Raw genomic sequence first — 15,974 nt, 5'->3', positions numbered from 1 at the left:
TGCTTTTTCGCTTTGCCCGCAGTTGGGCAAAGCATACTGCGCATGCGAAGGCAAGATTGCATTGCGCACGTGTGAACTACGGAGGAAACAGACTCATATTCAAGATAATATTGCGACCAGCGGGAAAGGAAGGGGTGAATGAAAGGAGAGAAAACATCGCCCATCGGACCGGACAGAGAGCCCGCCAAATTCAGGTGACAGAGTCCCTTTAATATCAAAAAAAGGAGAAAAGCCAATGCATAAATGTGTGCACACCTGCTACAAGATGAAGGAAATATCAACATTTTATTGTAAACATGCAAGGACACATATATCACATAAAACCAATTAAAAACATAACACCAAAACACCCTTCCCCATCAGGTGTAATCAAATATACTCCTCTATATATAACACTGTAAGTCTGGGCCCATAAAAGACTACTACAGGCAAGAAAATTGCATCAATATGTTATAATACAAGACACAGCAACCTATATACATATATATCAGATAATAGTAGGTAAAACCCAGAAGCCTGTATGTGGTCAATTGAAGGATTGAATCCTATATTTGAAGACAAAATGAGGGCATCCCCACAACTTGTCTGAAGCAAATAACCATGGTGCCTGTGAGGCAACACCCAGATAAATATGAACTCTGTTGGAGTAAGAAGGATATGCAAGTGATTGCGCACGTGTGAACTACGGAGGAAACAGACTCATATTCAAGATAATATTGCGACCAGCGGGAAAGGAAGGGGTGAATGAGAGAAAACACCGCCCATCGGACCGGACAGAGAGCCCGCCAAATTCAGGTGACAGAGTCCCTTTAATAGACATTTGGAGACTTACTAACCCATCTGCTAAAGATTTTAATCATTATTCAGCCCCACATAATTCATACCAAAGAATAAGAACCTTTCTGAAAAACATACCTCTACCCAAGTACAGTCAGTTTCCTTTAGTGCCCCTCTTACGGAGAAAGAGATCATGGATTCCTTCTCCAAAAAAAAAAATCAACAGGCCCTGATGGGTTCTCCATTTACTACGATGAGGCTTGTAGCTCTGTCCTACACCCATATTTATCCAAACATTTTATCAATGCTCTAAATGGAAAGCACCTACATAAACAGAAGTCAGCCGCTCAAATCTCAATGATCCCAAAAGAGAGCAGGGATCTTACTTTGTGTAGTAGTTACAGACCGATCTAACTTTTGAATACAGACCTTAAATTATTTGCAAAAATTATAGCCAATAGATTGCGAGAGGTTCTGCCTTCTATTATCGATAACAAGTCGGTTTTGTCCCACACAGGGAGGGAAAAGTGTTGTGAATTCTGTTGTCGGGCTCCCTCCTGTGGTCATGAATGGTACTTCGGCTGGTTCTGTCCATGGACTTCCTCTGGTGGGTGTTTCTGAGTTTCCTTCCACAGGTGACGAGGTTAATTCATTAGCTGGCTGCTATATTTAACTCCACTTAGATCTTTGCTCCATGCCACCTGTCAATGTTCCAGTATTGGTCTAGTTTACTCCTGGATCGTTCTTGTGACCTGTCTTCCCAGCAGAAGCTAAGTTCCTGCTTGTATTTTCTTTGGTTTGCTATTTTTCTGTCCAGCTTGCTATTTTTATTGTTGTCTTGCTTGCTGGAAGCTCTGGGACGCAGAGGGAGCGCCTCCGCACCGTGAGTCGGTGCGGAGGGTCTTTTTGTGCCCTCTGCGTGGTCTTTTTGTAGGTTTTTGTGCTGACCGCAAAGCAACCTTTCCTATCCTCAGTCTGGGGGCCATTTTGAGTACCTGGTTATGTCATTCAGGCTTTCCAATGCTCCATCAGTATTTCAGTCCTTTATGCATGACATCTTCCGAGAGTACCTGGATAAATTCCTGATTGTGTATTTGGATGATATTTTGGTCTTTTCGGATGATTGGGAGTCTCATGTGAAGCAGGTCAGAATGGTGTTCCAGGTCCTTCGTGCGAATTCCTTGTTTGTGAAGGGGTCAAAGTGTCTCTTTGGAGTTCAGAAGGTTTCATTTTTGGGGTTCATTTTTTCCCCTTCTACTATCGAGATGGACCCTGTTAAAGTCCAGGCCACCATTTACGATTGGACTCAGCCGACATCTGTGAAGAGCCTGCAAAAGTTCCTGGGCTTTGCTAATTTTTATCGGCGCTTCATCGCTAATTTTTCTAGTGTTGCTAAACCGTTGACTGATTTGACCAAGAAGGGTGCTGATGTGGTCAATTGGTCCTCTGCGGCTGTGGAAGCTTTTCAGGAGTTGAAGCGTCGTTTTTCTTCTGCCCCTGTGTTGTGCCAGCCAGATGTTTCGCTCCTGTTTCAGGTTGAGGTTGATGCTTCTGAGATTGGAGCAGGGGCTGTTTTGTCGCAAAGAAGTTCTGATGGCTCGGTGATGAAGCCATGTGCTTTCTTTTCTAGAAAGTTTTCGCCTGCTGAGCGTAATTATGATGTTGGTAATCGAGAGTTGTTGGCCATGAAGTGGACATTCGAGGAGTGGCGTCATTGGCTTGAAGAAGCCAAGCATCGCGTGGTGGTCTTGACAGATCACAAGAATTTGACTTATCTTGAGTCTGCCAAACGGTTGAATCTGAGACAGGCTCGATGGTCATTATTTTTCTCCCGTTTTGATTTTGTGGTTTCGCACCTTCCGGGCTCTAAGAATGTGAAGGCTGATGCCCTGTCAAGGAGTTTTGTGCCTGACTCTCCGGGTGTTCCTGAGCCGGCGGGTATTCTCAAAGAGGGGGTAATTTTGTCTGCCATCTCCCCTGATTTGCGGCGGGTGCTGCAAAAATTTCAGGCTGATAGACCTGACCGTTGCCCAGCGGAGAAACTGTTTGTCCCTGATAGATGGACTAGTAGAGTTATCTCTGAGATTCATTGTTCAGTGTTGGCTGGGCATCCTGGAATCTTTGGTACCAGAGATTTGGTGGCTAGATCCTTTTGTTGGCCGTCTTTGTCACGGGATGTGCGTTCTTTTGTGCAGTCCTGTGGGACTTGTGCTCGGGCTAAGCACTGCTGTTCTCGTGCCAGTGGGTTGCTTTTGCCCTTGCCGGTCCCGAAGAGGCCCTGGACGCATATTTCTATGGATTTTATTTCGGATCTCCCCGTCTCTCAAAAGATGTCGGTCATTTGGGTGGTTGTGATCGCTTTTCTAAGATGGTCCATTTGGTACCTTTGTCTAAATTGCCTTCCTCCTCTGATTTGGTGCCATTATTTTTCCAGCATGTGGTTCGTTTACATGGTATCCCGGAGAATATCGTTTCTGACAGAGGTTCCCAGTTTGTTTTGAGGTTTTGGCGATCCTTTTGTGCTAGGATGGGCATTGATTTGTCTTTTTCCTCGGCTTTCCATCCTCAGACAAATGGCCAAACCGAACAAACTAATCAAACTTTGGAAACATATCTGAGATGCTTTGTTTCTGCTGATCAGGATGATTGGGTGTCCTTTTTGCCATTGGCTGAGTTCGCCCTTAATAATCGGGCCAGCTCGGCTACTTTGGTTTCGCCGTTTTTCTGCAATTCTGGTTTCCATCCTCGTTTCTCTTCAGGGCAGGTTGAGTCTTCGGACTGTCCTGGCGTAGATACTGTGGTGGATAGGTTGCAGCAGATTTGGACTCATGTGGTGGATAATTTGACATTGTCCCAAGAGAAGGCTCAACGTTTCGCTAACCGCTGGCGCTGTGTGGGTCCCCGACTTCGTGTTGGGGATTTGGTTTGGTTGTCGTCTCGTTATGTTCCTATGAAGGTTTCCTCTCCTAAGTTTAAGCCTCGTTTCATTGGTCCGTATAAGATTTCTGAGGTTATCAATCCTGTGTCATTTCGTTTGGCCCTTCCTGCTTCTTTTGCCATCCATAATGTGTTCCATAGGTCGTTATTGCGGAGATACGTGGCGCCTGTGGTTCCATCCGTTGATCCTCCTGCCCCGGTGTTGGTTGAGGGGGAGTTGGAGTATGTGGTGGAGAAGATTTTGGATTCTCGTGTTTCGAGACGGAAACTCCAGTACCTGGTCAAGTGGAAGGGTTATGGTCAGGAAGATAATTCCTGGGTTTTTGCCTCTGATGTTCATGCTGCCGATCTGGTTCGTGCCTTTCATTTGGCTCATCCTGGTCGGCCTGGGGGCTCTGGTGAGGGTTCGGTGACCCCTCCTCAAGGGGGGGGGGTACTGTTGTGAATTCTGTTGTCGGGCTCCCTCCTGTGGTCATGAATGGTACTTCGGCTGGTTCTGTCCATGGACTTCCTCTGGTGGGTGTTTCTGAGTTTCCTTCCACAGGTGACGAGGTTAATTCGTTAGCTGGCTGCTCTATTTAACTCCACTTAGATCTTTGCTCCATGCCACCTGTCAATGTTCCAGTATTGGTCTAGTTCACTCCTGGATCGTTCTTGTGACCTGTCTTCCCAGCAGAAGCTAAGTTCCTGCTTGTATTTTCTTTGGTTTGCTATTTTTCTGTCCAGCTTGCTATTTTTATTGTTGTCTTGCTTGCTGGAAGCTCTGGGACGCAGAGGGAGCGCCTCCGCACCGTGAGTCGGTGCGGAGGGTCTTTTTGCGCCCTCTGCGTGGTCTTTTTGTAGGTTTTTGTGCTGACCGCAAAGCAACGTTTCCTATCCTCAGTCTGTTCAGTAAGTCGGGCCTCACTTTGCTAAATCTATTTCATCTCTGTGTTTGTATTTTCATCTTTACTCACAGTCATTATATGTGGGGGGCTGCCTTTTCCTTTGGGGAATTTCTCTGAGGCAAGGTAGGCTTTATTTTTCTATCTTCAGGGCTAGCTAGATCTTTAGGCTGTGCCGAGTTGCATAGGGAGCGTTAGGAGCAATCCACGGCTATTTCTAGTGTGTGTGATAGGATTAGGGATTGCGGTCAGCAGAGTTCCCACGTCCCAGAGCTAGTCCTTTATTATCAGTAACTATCAGGTCATTCCGTGTGCTCTTAACCACCAGGTCCATTATTGTCCTGACCACCAGGTCATAACAGAAAAGATAATATTTACAGAGTTATTCAAATTATTCATCAGGCCTGTGAGTCATCCACGCCTCTGGTGGGATGGACGCAGAGAAAACCATCGACCGCATGGATTGGCTGTACATGAGGGAGGTACTGACTGCGTTTAGCATTCCTAATGGGTTTATAGATGCAGTCTTCTCCATGTAAAGTTATACTGCTGCGAGTGTACTAGAGAACGATTACATATCTCTCTCCTTTGTTATCAACAATGGTACCAGACAAGGGTGCCCCCTCTCGACTCTCCTCTTAGTGCTAGCAATGAAAACTCTACTGCAGAAACTGAGACTGGATGGGAGGATAGAGTATCAAATGTGGAGGGGGAGAACATAAAGTTACTGTGTACGCGGATGACTTGTTGGTACTTACATCTAATCCCTTGTCTGCGATCCCTGAGATTCTGGAGATATTGGAATAATTCGGGTCCCTCTCTAATTTTAAAGCTAATCTGAATAAATCAAAGGTTCTAAATATCAATCTCCCAAGCAATATTAAAAAAAACAATCGTCCATCAACTCCTCGTCTTATTGGTTGTCTCCTTTTATCCTGTCCTTAGGAGTTAACATCTCTAGGAGAACTATATAAGCATAATTTTCCTCCTCGGCTCTCTAGTATTGACAAACTTACGTGGACTTGGAATATTCCATATGTCTCTTGGTTTGGCAGGAAATACTTACTGAAGAGTATTATTTGGCCCAAAATAACATATTTGCTACCAGCACTCCCTATGCATTGCCCTTTCTATGGGGTCCTAAGAAACCCAGAATAGCTCAACATATACTTACCCTCCCCCACAACAAATTGGGAATAGACTTCTCTTCTCCTAATGTTTTCCAACAGGCTATACACCACCAGAAAATATTAGACTGGGTTAAGCGCTTTCCACATAAAACTTGGATTCAAATGAAAGACAACCTTAAATTTCCCCTCCGACAGCTCGTCTTCCCACCCTCTAATGGATACAGACCATCACATATTAAAAACACATTTGCAACAACAACTTACTAGTGATGAGCTAGTGTACTCGTTGCTTGGGTTTTCCTGAGCATGACCGGGTGACTGCTCGGAGATGTAGTTTTCATCACGGCAGCTGAATGATTTACAGCTACCAGACAGCTTGATTACATTTGGGGATTCCCTAGCAACCAGGCAATCCCAACATGTACTCAGCCTGGCTAATAGCTGTAAATCATTCAACTGCCGTGATGAAAACTAAATCTCCGAGCAGTCATAAATACTCGGAGGTCACCCGAGCGTGCTCGGGGAAAACCCGAGCAACAAGTACACTCGCTCATCACTACAACTTACAAGACTTGGTCTTTGCCTCATATTACGAAGTGCTGCTCCCCTTTTTAAAGATCCCTTTACAATTTGTTGGAAAGGGGTTTAATTCCCTCCAAAGAAGATTTGGAGGAGTTATTAAATATCACAGCATTAAACCTACTCCATTTTCAGAAATGTATTCTAACATATCGCAAAAGACCCGAAATTTGGGAGACTGTTGTGAATTCTGTGGCTGAATTCACTCCTGTGGTCACAAGTGGTATTGCAGCCTCTGGGCTTCCTCCCTCAGGTGTTTTGGTGAGCTCGTTGGCTGCCTTGCTATTTAACTCCACCTGAGTCTGTCTTCCTTGCTCCTTGTCAATGTTCCAGTGTTGGATCTGAGTTACTGCATCTTTCCTGTGGCCTGCTGCTCTGCTAGATAAGTGTTACTTTGTTTTTGTTTCCGTTTTTTCTGTCCAGCTGTGCTATTCTCTTTTGCTGGAAGCTCTGAGACGCAAAGGGTGCACCGCCGTGCCGTTAGTTCGGCACGGTGGGTCTTTTTGCCCCCCTTTGCGTGGTTCTGCTTTAGGGTTTTTTGTAGACTGCATAGTTCTCTTTGCTATCCTCGCTCTGTCTAGAATATCGGGCCTCACTTTGCTGAATCTATTTCATTCCTACGTTTTGTCTTTTCATCTTGCTAACAGTCATTATATGTGGGGGGCTGCCTATTCCTTTGGGGGATTTCTCTGAGGCAAGTCAGGCTTGTATTTCTATCTTCAGGCTAGTCAGCTCCTCAGGCAGTGCCGAGTTGCATAGGTAGTGTTAGGCGCAATCCACTGCTGCTTTTAGTTGTGTGAGGATAGGTTCAGGTATTGCAGTCTGCAGAGATTCCACGTCTCAGAGCTTGTTCTATTGTTTTTGGGTTATTGCCATATCACTGTATGTGCGCTGATTACTGCACACTGTGTTGCCTGATAGCACAGCATAACAGTACAAGGAGCCCAAACCAATGATTCTCAATAGAGGAAAAAAAGAAGTCCTGACATCATTTTTTTTTCCTCAGCTCTGTCTTCAGTTTTTTTTTTTTTTTTCCCCTAGACATTAGAGTGCTTCAGGACACAGCTGTGGACATGGATATTCAGGGTCTGTGCTCCTCAATGGATAATCTCGTTATAAATGTACAAAAGATTCAAGATACAATTGATCAGAAATCTATGCTAGAACCAAGAATTCCTATTCCTGATTTGTTTTTTGGTGACAGAACTAAGTTCCTGAGCTTCAAAAATAATTGTAAGCTATTTCTGGCCTTGAAACCTCATTCTTCTGGTAATCCTATTCAACAGGTTTTGATTATTATTTCTTTTTTGCGCGGCGACCCACAGGACTGGGCGTTTTCTCTTGCGCCAGGAGACCCTGCATTGAGTAATGTTGATGCGTTTTTCCAGGCGCTTGGATTGCTTTACGATGAGCCTAATTCAGTGGATCAGGCTGAGAAAAATTTGCTGGCTTTATGCCAGGGTCAGGATGATGTAGAAGTATATTGTCAGAAATTTAGGAAGTGGTCAGTACTCACTCTGTGGAATGAATCTGCACTGGCGGCTTGGTTCAGAAAGGGTCTCTCTGAAGCTCTTAAGGATGTCATGGTGGGATTTCCTATGCCTGCTGGTTTGAATGAGTCTATGTCCTTGGCCATTCAGATCGGTCGTCGCTTGCGCGAGCGTAAATCTGTGCACCATCTGGCCGTATTGTCTGAGAGTAAACCTGAGCCTATGCAGTGCGACAGGACTATGACTAAAGTTGAACGGCAAGAACACAGACGTCTGAACAGGCTGTGTTTCTACTGTGGTGATTCCACTCATGCTATTTCTAATTGTCCTAAGCGCACTAGGCGGTTCGATAGCTCTGCCGTCATTGGTACTGTACAGTCCAAATTCCTTCTGTCCATTACCTTGATATGCTCTTTGTCATCGTATTCTGTCATGGCGTTTGTGGATTCAGGCGCTGCCCTGAATCTGATGGATTTGGATTATGCTAAACGTTGTGGATTTTTCTTGGAGCCTTTGCGGTGTCCTATTCCGTTGAGAGGAATTGATGCTACACCTTTGGCCAAGAATAAACCTCAGTACTGGGCCCAGCTGACCATGTGCATGGCTCCTGCACATCAGGAAGTTATTCGCTTTCTGGTACTGCATAATCTGCATGATGTGGTCGTGTTGGGGTTGCCATGGCTACAAACCCATAATCCAGTATTAGATTGGAACTCTATGTCGGTAACCAGCTGGGGTTGTCAGGGAGTACATGGTGATGTTCCATTTTTGTCTATTTCGTCATCCATTCCTTCTGACATCCCAGAGTTCTTGTCTGACTTTCAGGATGTATTTGAAGAGCCCAAGTCTGATGCCCTACCTCCGCATAGGAATTGTGATTGTGCTATCAATTTGATTCCTGGTAGTAAATTCCCTAAGGGTCGTTTATTTAATTTGTCCGTGCCTGAACACACCGCTATGCGCAGTTATGTGAAAGACTCCCTGGAGAAGGGACATATTCGCCCATCGTCATCACCATTGGGAGCAGGGTTCTTTTTTGTAGCCAAAAAGGATGGTTCGCTAAGACCGTGTATTGATTACCGCCTTCTTAATAAGATCACTGTTAAGTTTCAGTATCCCTTGCCATTGATATCTGACTTGTTTGCTCGGATTAAGGGGGCTAGTTGGTTTACTAAGATTGATCTTCGTGGTGCGTATAATCTGGTGAGAATCAGGCAGGGAGATGAATGGAAAACGGCATTTAATACGCCCGAGGGTCATTTTGAGTATCTGGTGATGCCGTTCGGACTTGCCAATGCTCCATCTGTTTTTCAGTCTTTTATGCATGACATTTTCCGTGAGTATCTGGATAAATTCCTGATTGTTTACTTTGATGACATTTTGATCTTCTCTGATGATTGGGAGTCTCATGTGAAGCAAGTCAGAATGGTTTTCCAGGTATTGCGTGCTAATTCCTTGTTCGTGAAGGGATCAAAGTGTCTCTTCGGTGTGCAGAAAGTTTCATTTTTGGGGTTCATCTTTTCCCCTTCTACTATCGAGATGGATCCGGTTAAGGTCCAGGCCATCCAGGATTGGACTCAGCCGACATCTCTGAAAAGTCTGCAGAAATTCCTGGGCTTTGCTAATTTTTATCGTCGCTTCATCTGTAATTTTTCTAGCATTGCCAGACCATTGACCGATTTGACCAAGAAGGGTGCTGATTTGGTTAATTGGTCTTCTGCTGCCGTGGAAGCTTTTCAGGAGTTGAAGCGTCGTTTTTGCTGTGCCCCTGTGTTGTGTCAACCAGATGTTTCTCTTCCGTTCCAGGTCGAGGTTGATGCTTCTGAGATTGGAGCAGGGGCGGTTTTGTCACAGAGAGGTTCTGGTTGCTCAGTGTTGAAACCATGTGCTTTCTTTTCCAGGAAATTTTCTGCTGCTGAGCGTAATTATGATGTGGGCAACCGAGAGTTGCTGGCCATGAAGTGGGCATTCGAGGAGTGGCGTCATTGGCTTGAGGGAGCTAAGCATCGCGTGGTGGTATTGACTGATCATAAGAATCTTACTTATCTCGAGTCTGCCAAGCGCTTGAATCCTAGACAGGCCCGTTGGTCGTTATTTTTTGCTCGTTTTGATTTTGTGATTTCGTACCTTCCGGGCTCTAAAAATGTGAAGGCGGATGCTCTGTCTAGGAGTTTTGTGCCCGACTCTCCGGGGTTATCTGAGCCGGCGAGTATCCTCAAGGAAGGAGTCATTGTGTCTGCCATCTCTCCTGATTTGCGGAGAGTGTTGCAGAAATTTCAGGCTAATAAACCTGATCGTTGTCCGGCCGAGAAACTGTTCGTCCCTGATAGGTGGACTAGTAAAGTTATCTCTGAACTTCATTGTTCGGTGCTGGCTGGTCATCCAGGAATCTTTGGTACCAGAGAGTTAGTGGCTAGATCCTTCTGGTGGCCATCTCTGTCACGGGATGTGCGTGCTTTTGTGCAGTCCTGTGGGATTTGTGCTAGGGCTAAGCCCTGCTGTTCACGTGCCAGTGGGTTGCTTTTGCCCTTGCCGGTCCCGAAGAGGCCTTGGACACATATTTCGATGGATTTCATTTCTGACCTTCCCGTTTCTCAAAAGATGTCGGTCATTTGGGTGGTCTGTGATCGCTTTTCTAAAATGGTCCATCTGGTGCCCTTGGTTAAATTGCCTTCCTCCTCTGATTTGGTGCCTTTGTTCTTCCAGCATGTGGTTCGTTTGCATGGCATTCCTGAGAATATTGTTTCTGACAGAGGTTCCCAGTTTGTCTCGAGGTTCTGGCGAGCCTTTTGTGGTAGGATGGGCATTGACCTATCCTTTTCCTCGGCCTTCCATCCTCAGACTAATGGCCAGACCGAACGAACCAATCAGACCTTGGAAACATATCTGAGATGTTTTGTTTCTGCTGACCAGGATGATTGGGTGTCATTTTTGCCGTTGGCTGAGTTCGCCCTTAATAATCGGGCCAGCTCGGCTACCTTGGTCTCTCCATTTTTCTGCAATTCTGGGTTCCATCCTCGTTTCTCTTCAGGACAGGTTGAGTCTTCGGACTGTCCTGGTGTGGATTCTGTGGTGGACAGGTTGCAGCAGATCTGGACTCAGGTAGTGGACAATTTGACCTTGTCCCAGGAGAAGGCTCAGCTTTTCGCTAATCGTAGACGCCGTGTGGGTCCCCGACTTCGTGTTGGGGATCTGGTTTGGTTATCTTCTCGTCATATTCCTATGAAGGTTTCTTCTCCTAAATTTAAACCTCGTTTTATTGGTCCGTATAGGATTTCTGAGATTCTCAATCCGGTGTCTTTTCGTCTGACCCTCCCAGACTCCTTTTCCATACATAATGTATTCCATAGGTCGTTGTTGAGAAGATACGTGGCACCTATGGTTCCATCTGTGGAGCCTCCTGCCCCTGTTTTGGTGGAGGGGGAATTGGAGTATATTGTGGAGAAAATTTTGGATTCTCGTGTCTCTAGACGGAAACTCCAGTATCTGGTCAAATGGAAGGGTTATGCTCAGGAGGATAATTCCTGGGTTTTTGCCTCTGATGTCCATGCCCCAGATCTTGTTCGTGCCTTTCATGTGGCTCATCCTGGTCGGCCTGGGGGTTCTGGTGAGGGTTCAGTGACCCCTCCTCAAGGGGGGGGTACTGTTGTGAATTCTGTGGCTGAATTCACTCCTGTGGTCACAAGTGGTATTGCAGCCTCTGGGCTTCCTCCCTCAGGTGTTTTGGTGAGCTCGTTGGCTGCCTTGCTATTTAACTCCACCTGAGTCTGTCTTCCTTGCTCCTTGTCAATGTTCCAGTGTTGGATCTGAGCTACTGCATCTTTCCTGTGGCCTGCTGCTCTGCTAGATAAGTGTTACTTTGTTTTTGTTTCCGTTTTTTCTGTCCAGCTGTGCTATTCTCTTTTGCTGGAAGCTCTGAGACGCAAAGGGTGCACCGCCGTGCCGTTAGTTCGGCACGGTGGGTCTTTTTGCCCCCCTTTGCGTGGTTCTGCTTTAGGGTTTTTTGTAGACTGCATAGTTCTCTTTGCTATCCTCACTCTGTCTAGAATATCAGGCCTCACTTTGCTGAATCTATTTCATTCCTACGTTTTGTCTTTTCATCTTGCTAACAGTCATTATATGTGGGGGGCTGCCTATTCCTTTGGGGGATTTCTCTGAGGCAAGTCAGGCTTGTATTTCTATCTTCAGGCTAGTCAGCTCCTCAGGCAGTGCCGAGTTGCATAGGTAGTGTTAGGCGCAATCCACTGCTGCTTTTAGTTGTGTGAGGATAGGTTCAGGTATTGCAGTCTGCAGAGATTCCACGTCTCAGAGCTTGTTCTATTGTTTTTGGGTTATTGCCATATCACTGTATGTGCGCTGATTACTGCACACTGTGTTGCCTGATAGCACAGCATAACAGGAGACAACTAAACAAATTTGAAATTTTAATGGCTCAACTAAATCCACGGAACAAAACTGTGGCAATTTTGTATAAACAAATTATTTCTTTACAAGAACGAAATAAATTACTTTTTTTTGTCCAGATTTAGACAGACCATTTTTGCCCTTAAAAGCAAATAAAATACATCTGGCTCCAATGCTCTCTTCAAAATGTATACGAATGGAGGAACTTGGTTATAACGTTCTGGCAAGAAGCCACTTTGCCCCTACTAGGCACAACGCGTGTTGGGGTGAGGGGATGAAAGTGGTGACCATGTTTATACCAGGGCAGTTGTCTACATCATTTTACACAGATATCTTTCATCATTATAGGGATGTCAGCTTTTAGAGGAGGTCTCGTGAGTTTGAATAGGTAGTATTTTTCCCTGTTCCTATTGCATACAACCATTCAAATGTTGGTCTGACATTGATTTCAATTTTGATTCATTCTTATTTGAATGCTACATAGGAACTATAGGACCTTTCTGCTATTTTGGGATTAGCATTAACGTTATACCTCCACTTTGCTTGATGCCTATTTACATCATCCTGGCATATATTGGATTTCTGATCTCAAATGCTTGATATCATGTGTATTACACCCTGTGTCTAAATTTTGTAGGGGAGGGGGCACAGTACCTGAACATTTTCAAAATCCCTTCTTATATATTCTCTAGCATTTTGATTGCACATACTAGTTTGGTCACAGCAAAAATTAGAAAGGAAAAAGGAAGTGAAGGCACTCGAACCCTTTTATTTCTGGGTTGGAGTGCCTTCACTTCCTTTTTCCTTTCTAATTTTGCTGTGCTTGCCAGCAGATAGAGCACCCACCCAGCCTTTGAATTGGACTCTACGTACTCTATTAGTGCCTGGATAGCGTTTGCAGCTCTGTACCTCGCTCTCCTACCTAGTTTGGTCACACTAGCGTCCCCTGTTGGACATTCTGCTTTTTTTTTTTTTAAATGCTTTATAAATATTTTATTTCAATAAAAATTATTCATTAATGGATCTCTTCAGTACTCAGTCATCTATATTTGGTCTGAGTTGGATGACTGATTCATAAACTTAAGAAAGAATTTGATCCCCACTGCTGGAGATGTTCTTCAGATCTGGGCACATTCTTTCAGATGTGGTGGACTTGCCGAATAATGAAACCATATTGGCTATAGAAAATAACTAATATAATATCCATAAAACACAATTACCACTTCCCAAAAAATTTGTCTTTTACATCTTTCTAGAACAAATCCCTAAAATTAAGCTAACCCTTCTCAGGCATCTATTAGCTTCCGCTAGAATTTCAATCCTCACTTTGTGGAACGATAAGATTCCCCCTATACTACAGCTGTGGAAACCAAGGGTTGAACAATTTATAGGCTCGAGGAGCTCTCAAGTTGGCCGTCGCAGGCACATCTGCATTTTGTGAAAGTGTGGTCACCATGGCGCAACCTTAATCTTGTGCCTTTTTAGTATTGCACCATTGAAGTAAGACTTAAAAGGGATCTTCTCTTTTAGTACACGGCACCCACCTGTTTCTTTCGTTTATTAGTATGCTATTTCTACATCCCAAGGTAACAGACTCTGGACATTTTCTCTTTAAAAGTGGCATAATACTCTGACAACATTGTTCCCAGCAGGGACCTGGGAATCAGAGCTTTCTCCCGGCGTCTTTCCTATACTGTTTCCATTCCATTTGAGTGCGGTTTCCATCCAATTTTCCTGCCCCCTCCAGACCTCTTGGGAGTGTCTTCTGGAAAAATGCTCAAGTTTCCCATTGACTTCCATTATACTCATTATTCAAGTCAAGCCTGTCCGACCTGCTTGATTTGCGTAACGAGCGCTCGAGCATTTTCCTATCATATTGGCCTAGATCAGTGTTCCCCAAGTCCAGTCCTCAAGAGCCACCAACAGGTCATGTTTTCAGGATTTCCTTAGTATTGCACAGGTGATAATTGCATCACCTGCACAGGCAATAATTCCATCACCTGGGCAATACTAAGGAAATCCTGAAAACATGACCTGTTGTGTTATGATCTGGTGGCCTAGGAGCAGCATGAGACAGACTCTGGAGAAGGTGGTCCCTGTACTGACCGCAAACCCTGAACCTAGCAGCGCAACTAGAAGTAGCCGTGGGGGGTACCTAACACTCCCTAGACCCCTCAGCACAGCCTCAGAACTAACTTCCCCTAAAGGCAGAAACAGGAAACCTATCTTGCCTCAGAGAAAATCCCCAAAGGATAGATAGCCCCCCACAATTATTGACGGTGAGAGGAGAGGGAAATAACATACGCAGATATGAAATCAGATTTTAGCATAGGAGGCCATACTAGCTAAAAAGAAAGAATAGAACAGAGTACTATGCGGTCAGTATTAAAACACTAGAAAATATCCACCACAGAAAATACAGATCGCCACATCTGACTAAAGACATGGAGGGTATATCTGCATCTCCAGAGACACAGTTTGGCTGCAAAAAATCCTTCACAGACAAAGCTGGACAAGACAAGAACATGAATATGCACAGAACTATAAGGTCCACAGCAGGTGGACAGCAAAAACAAAGCCAGGACTTATCTTTGTAGAAAAGCACAGCAAACTGGAAAGATCAGCAGGGAACTGAATCCTCCAAAAACAATGGACAACTGGCAGGGACTAAAGAGTCCTGCAAAGCTATATACCCCAGTCAGTTTTGCAATTAGTAGATACACCTGTCCAATCCTGCAGTCCAGGCACAACTGCATTACCCTCTACAACCACCGGAGGGAGCCCAAAAGCTGAATTCACAACACTGTTGGTGTCTCTTGAGGACCGGACTTGGGGAACACTGGCCTAGATAAATGGAGAGTTCTGGTCATCCTTTATTGGTAAGCTAGATCGGATTTATTACAAATTGCAATGTTTCTAGAAACATTTATCTAATTCTTAGGCTTGGTTCACATGTTTTTGAGTATTTCAAAAACATTATTAGTTTTTAGACACTCCAGAAATCCATCCTTTTTGGATAATTTTGGGATTTTTTTTTCCTAAAAAGTTTTAGTTTTTTTCATATATTTTATTGATTTAAAAATAAAATCATATTTTACAGCCATTTAGCCTTTCAATCATTTATGCAAAAATTTCCTCGCTCGTTTCACAGTTTTTAAGGTTGAAGGTAGACTTAAATCCATCGAGTTTAACTTGTAGCCTAACATGCTAATCCAGATGAAGGCAAAAACTTCATGGGGCATATACTACTAGCTCCATATTAGGGGAAAAATTCTACAAACAATTAGAATAGTTCCCTGGATCAACACCCCATCAGAGAATCTGTAATATAATATTTTGCAAGAAAGGCATCAAGGCCTTTTTTAAAATTTAGTATTGAATGAACCACTACAAAATCTTGTGGCAGAGAGTTCCATAGTCTCACTGCTCTTACAGTAAAGAATCCAGAGTCTCACTGTTCTCATAGGAAAGAATCTACATCTGTGATTATGATTAAACTTGCTCTCTTCTAGACGTAGAGAATACCCCGTCGGCCATCTCAATCATAGGTGTAAAAACATAATTTACTCACAGTCATTATATGTGGGGGGCTGCCTTTTCCTTTGGGGAATTTCTCTGAGGCAAGGTAGGCTTTATTTTTCTATCTTCAGGGCTAGCTAGTTCCTTAGGCTGTGCCGAGTTGCATAGGGAGCGTTAGGCGCAATCCACGGCTATTTCTAGTGTGTTTGATAGGATTAGGGATTGCGGTCAGCAGAGTTCCCACGTCCCAGAGC

At 44.4% G+C, this 15,974-nt stretch overlaps 1 protein-coding gene across 1 annotated transcript in view; it reads right to left on the bottom strand.

The window, feature by feature from the left end:
• The window catches only part of LOC138663165 (zinc finger protein 665-like), a 67,659-nt gene that overhangs the window by 30,080 nt on the left and 21,605 nt on the right, over positions 1-15,974 (bottom strand). The window contains exon 8 of the mRNA XM_069749314.1: positions 11,276-11,283. Coding sequence (XP_069605415.1) covers positions 11,276-11,283 — 8 coding nt within the window. The remainder of the gene's footprint in view (positions 1-11,275; positions 11,284-15,974) is intronic.

The sequence above is a fragment of the Ranitomeya imitator genome, chromosome 2, assembly GCF_032444005.1.
Source record: "Ranitomeya imitator isolate aRanImi1 chromosome 2, aRanImi1.pri, whole genome shotgun sequence".
NCBI classification, from domain to species: Eukaryota; Metazoa; Chordata; class Amphibia; order Anura; family Dendrobatidae; genus Ranitomeya; species Ranitomeya imitator.
Note: the sequence above shows the minus strand (reverse complement) of the source record. Positions and strands in the feature narration are given on the sequence as shown.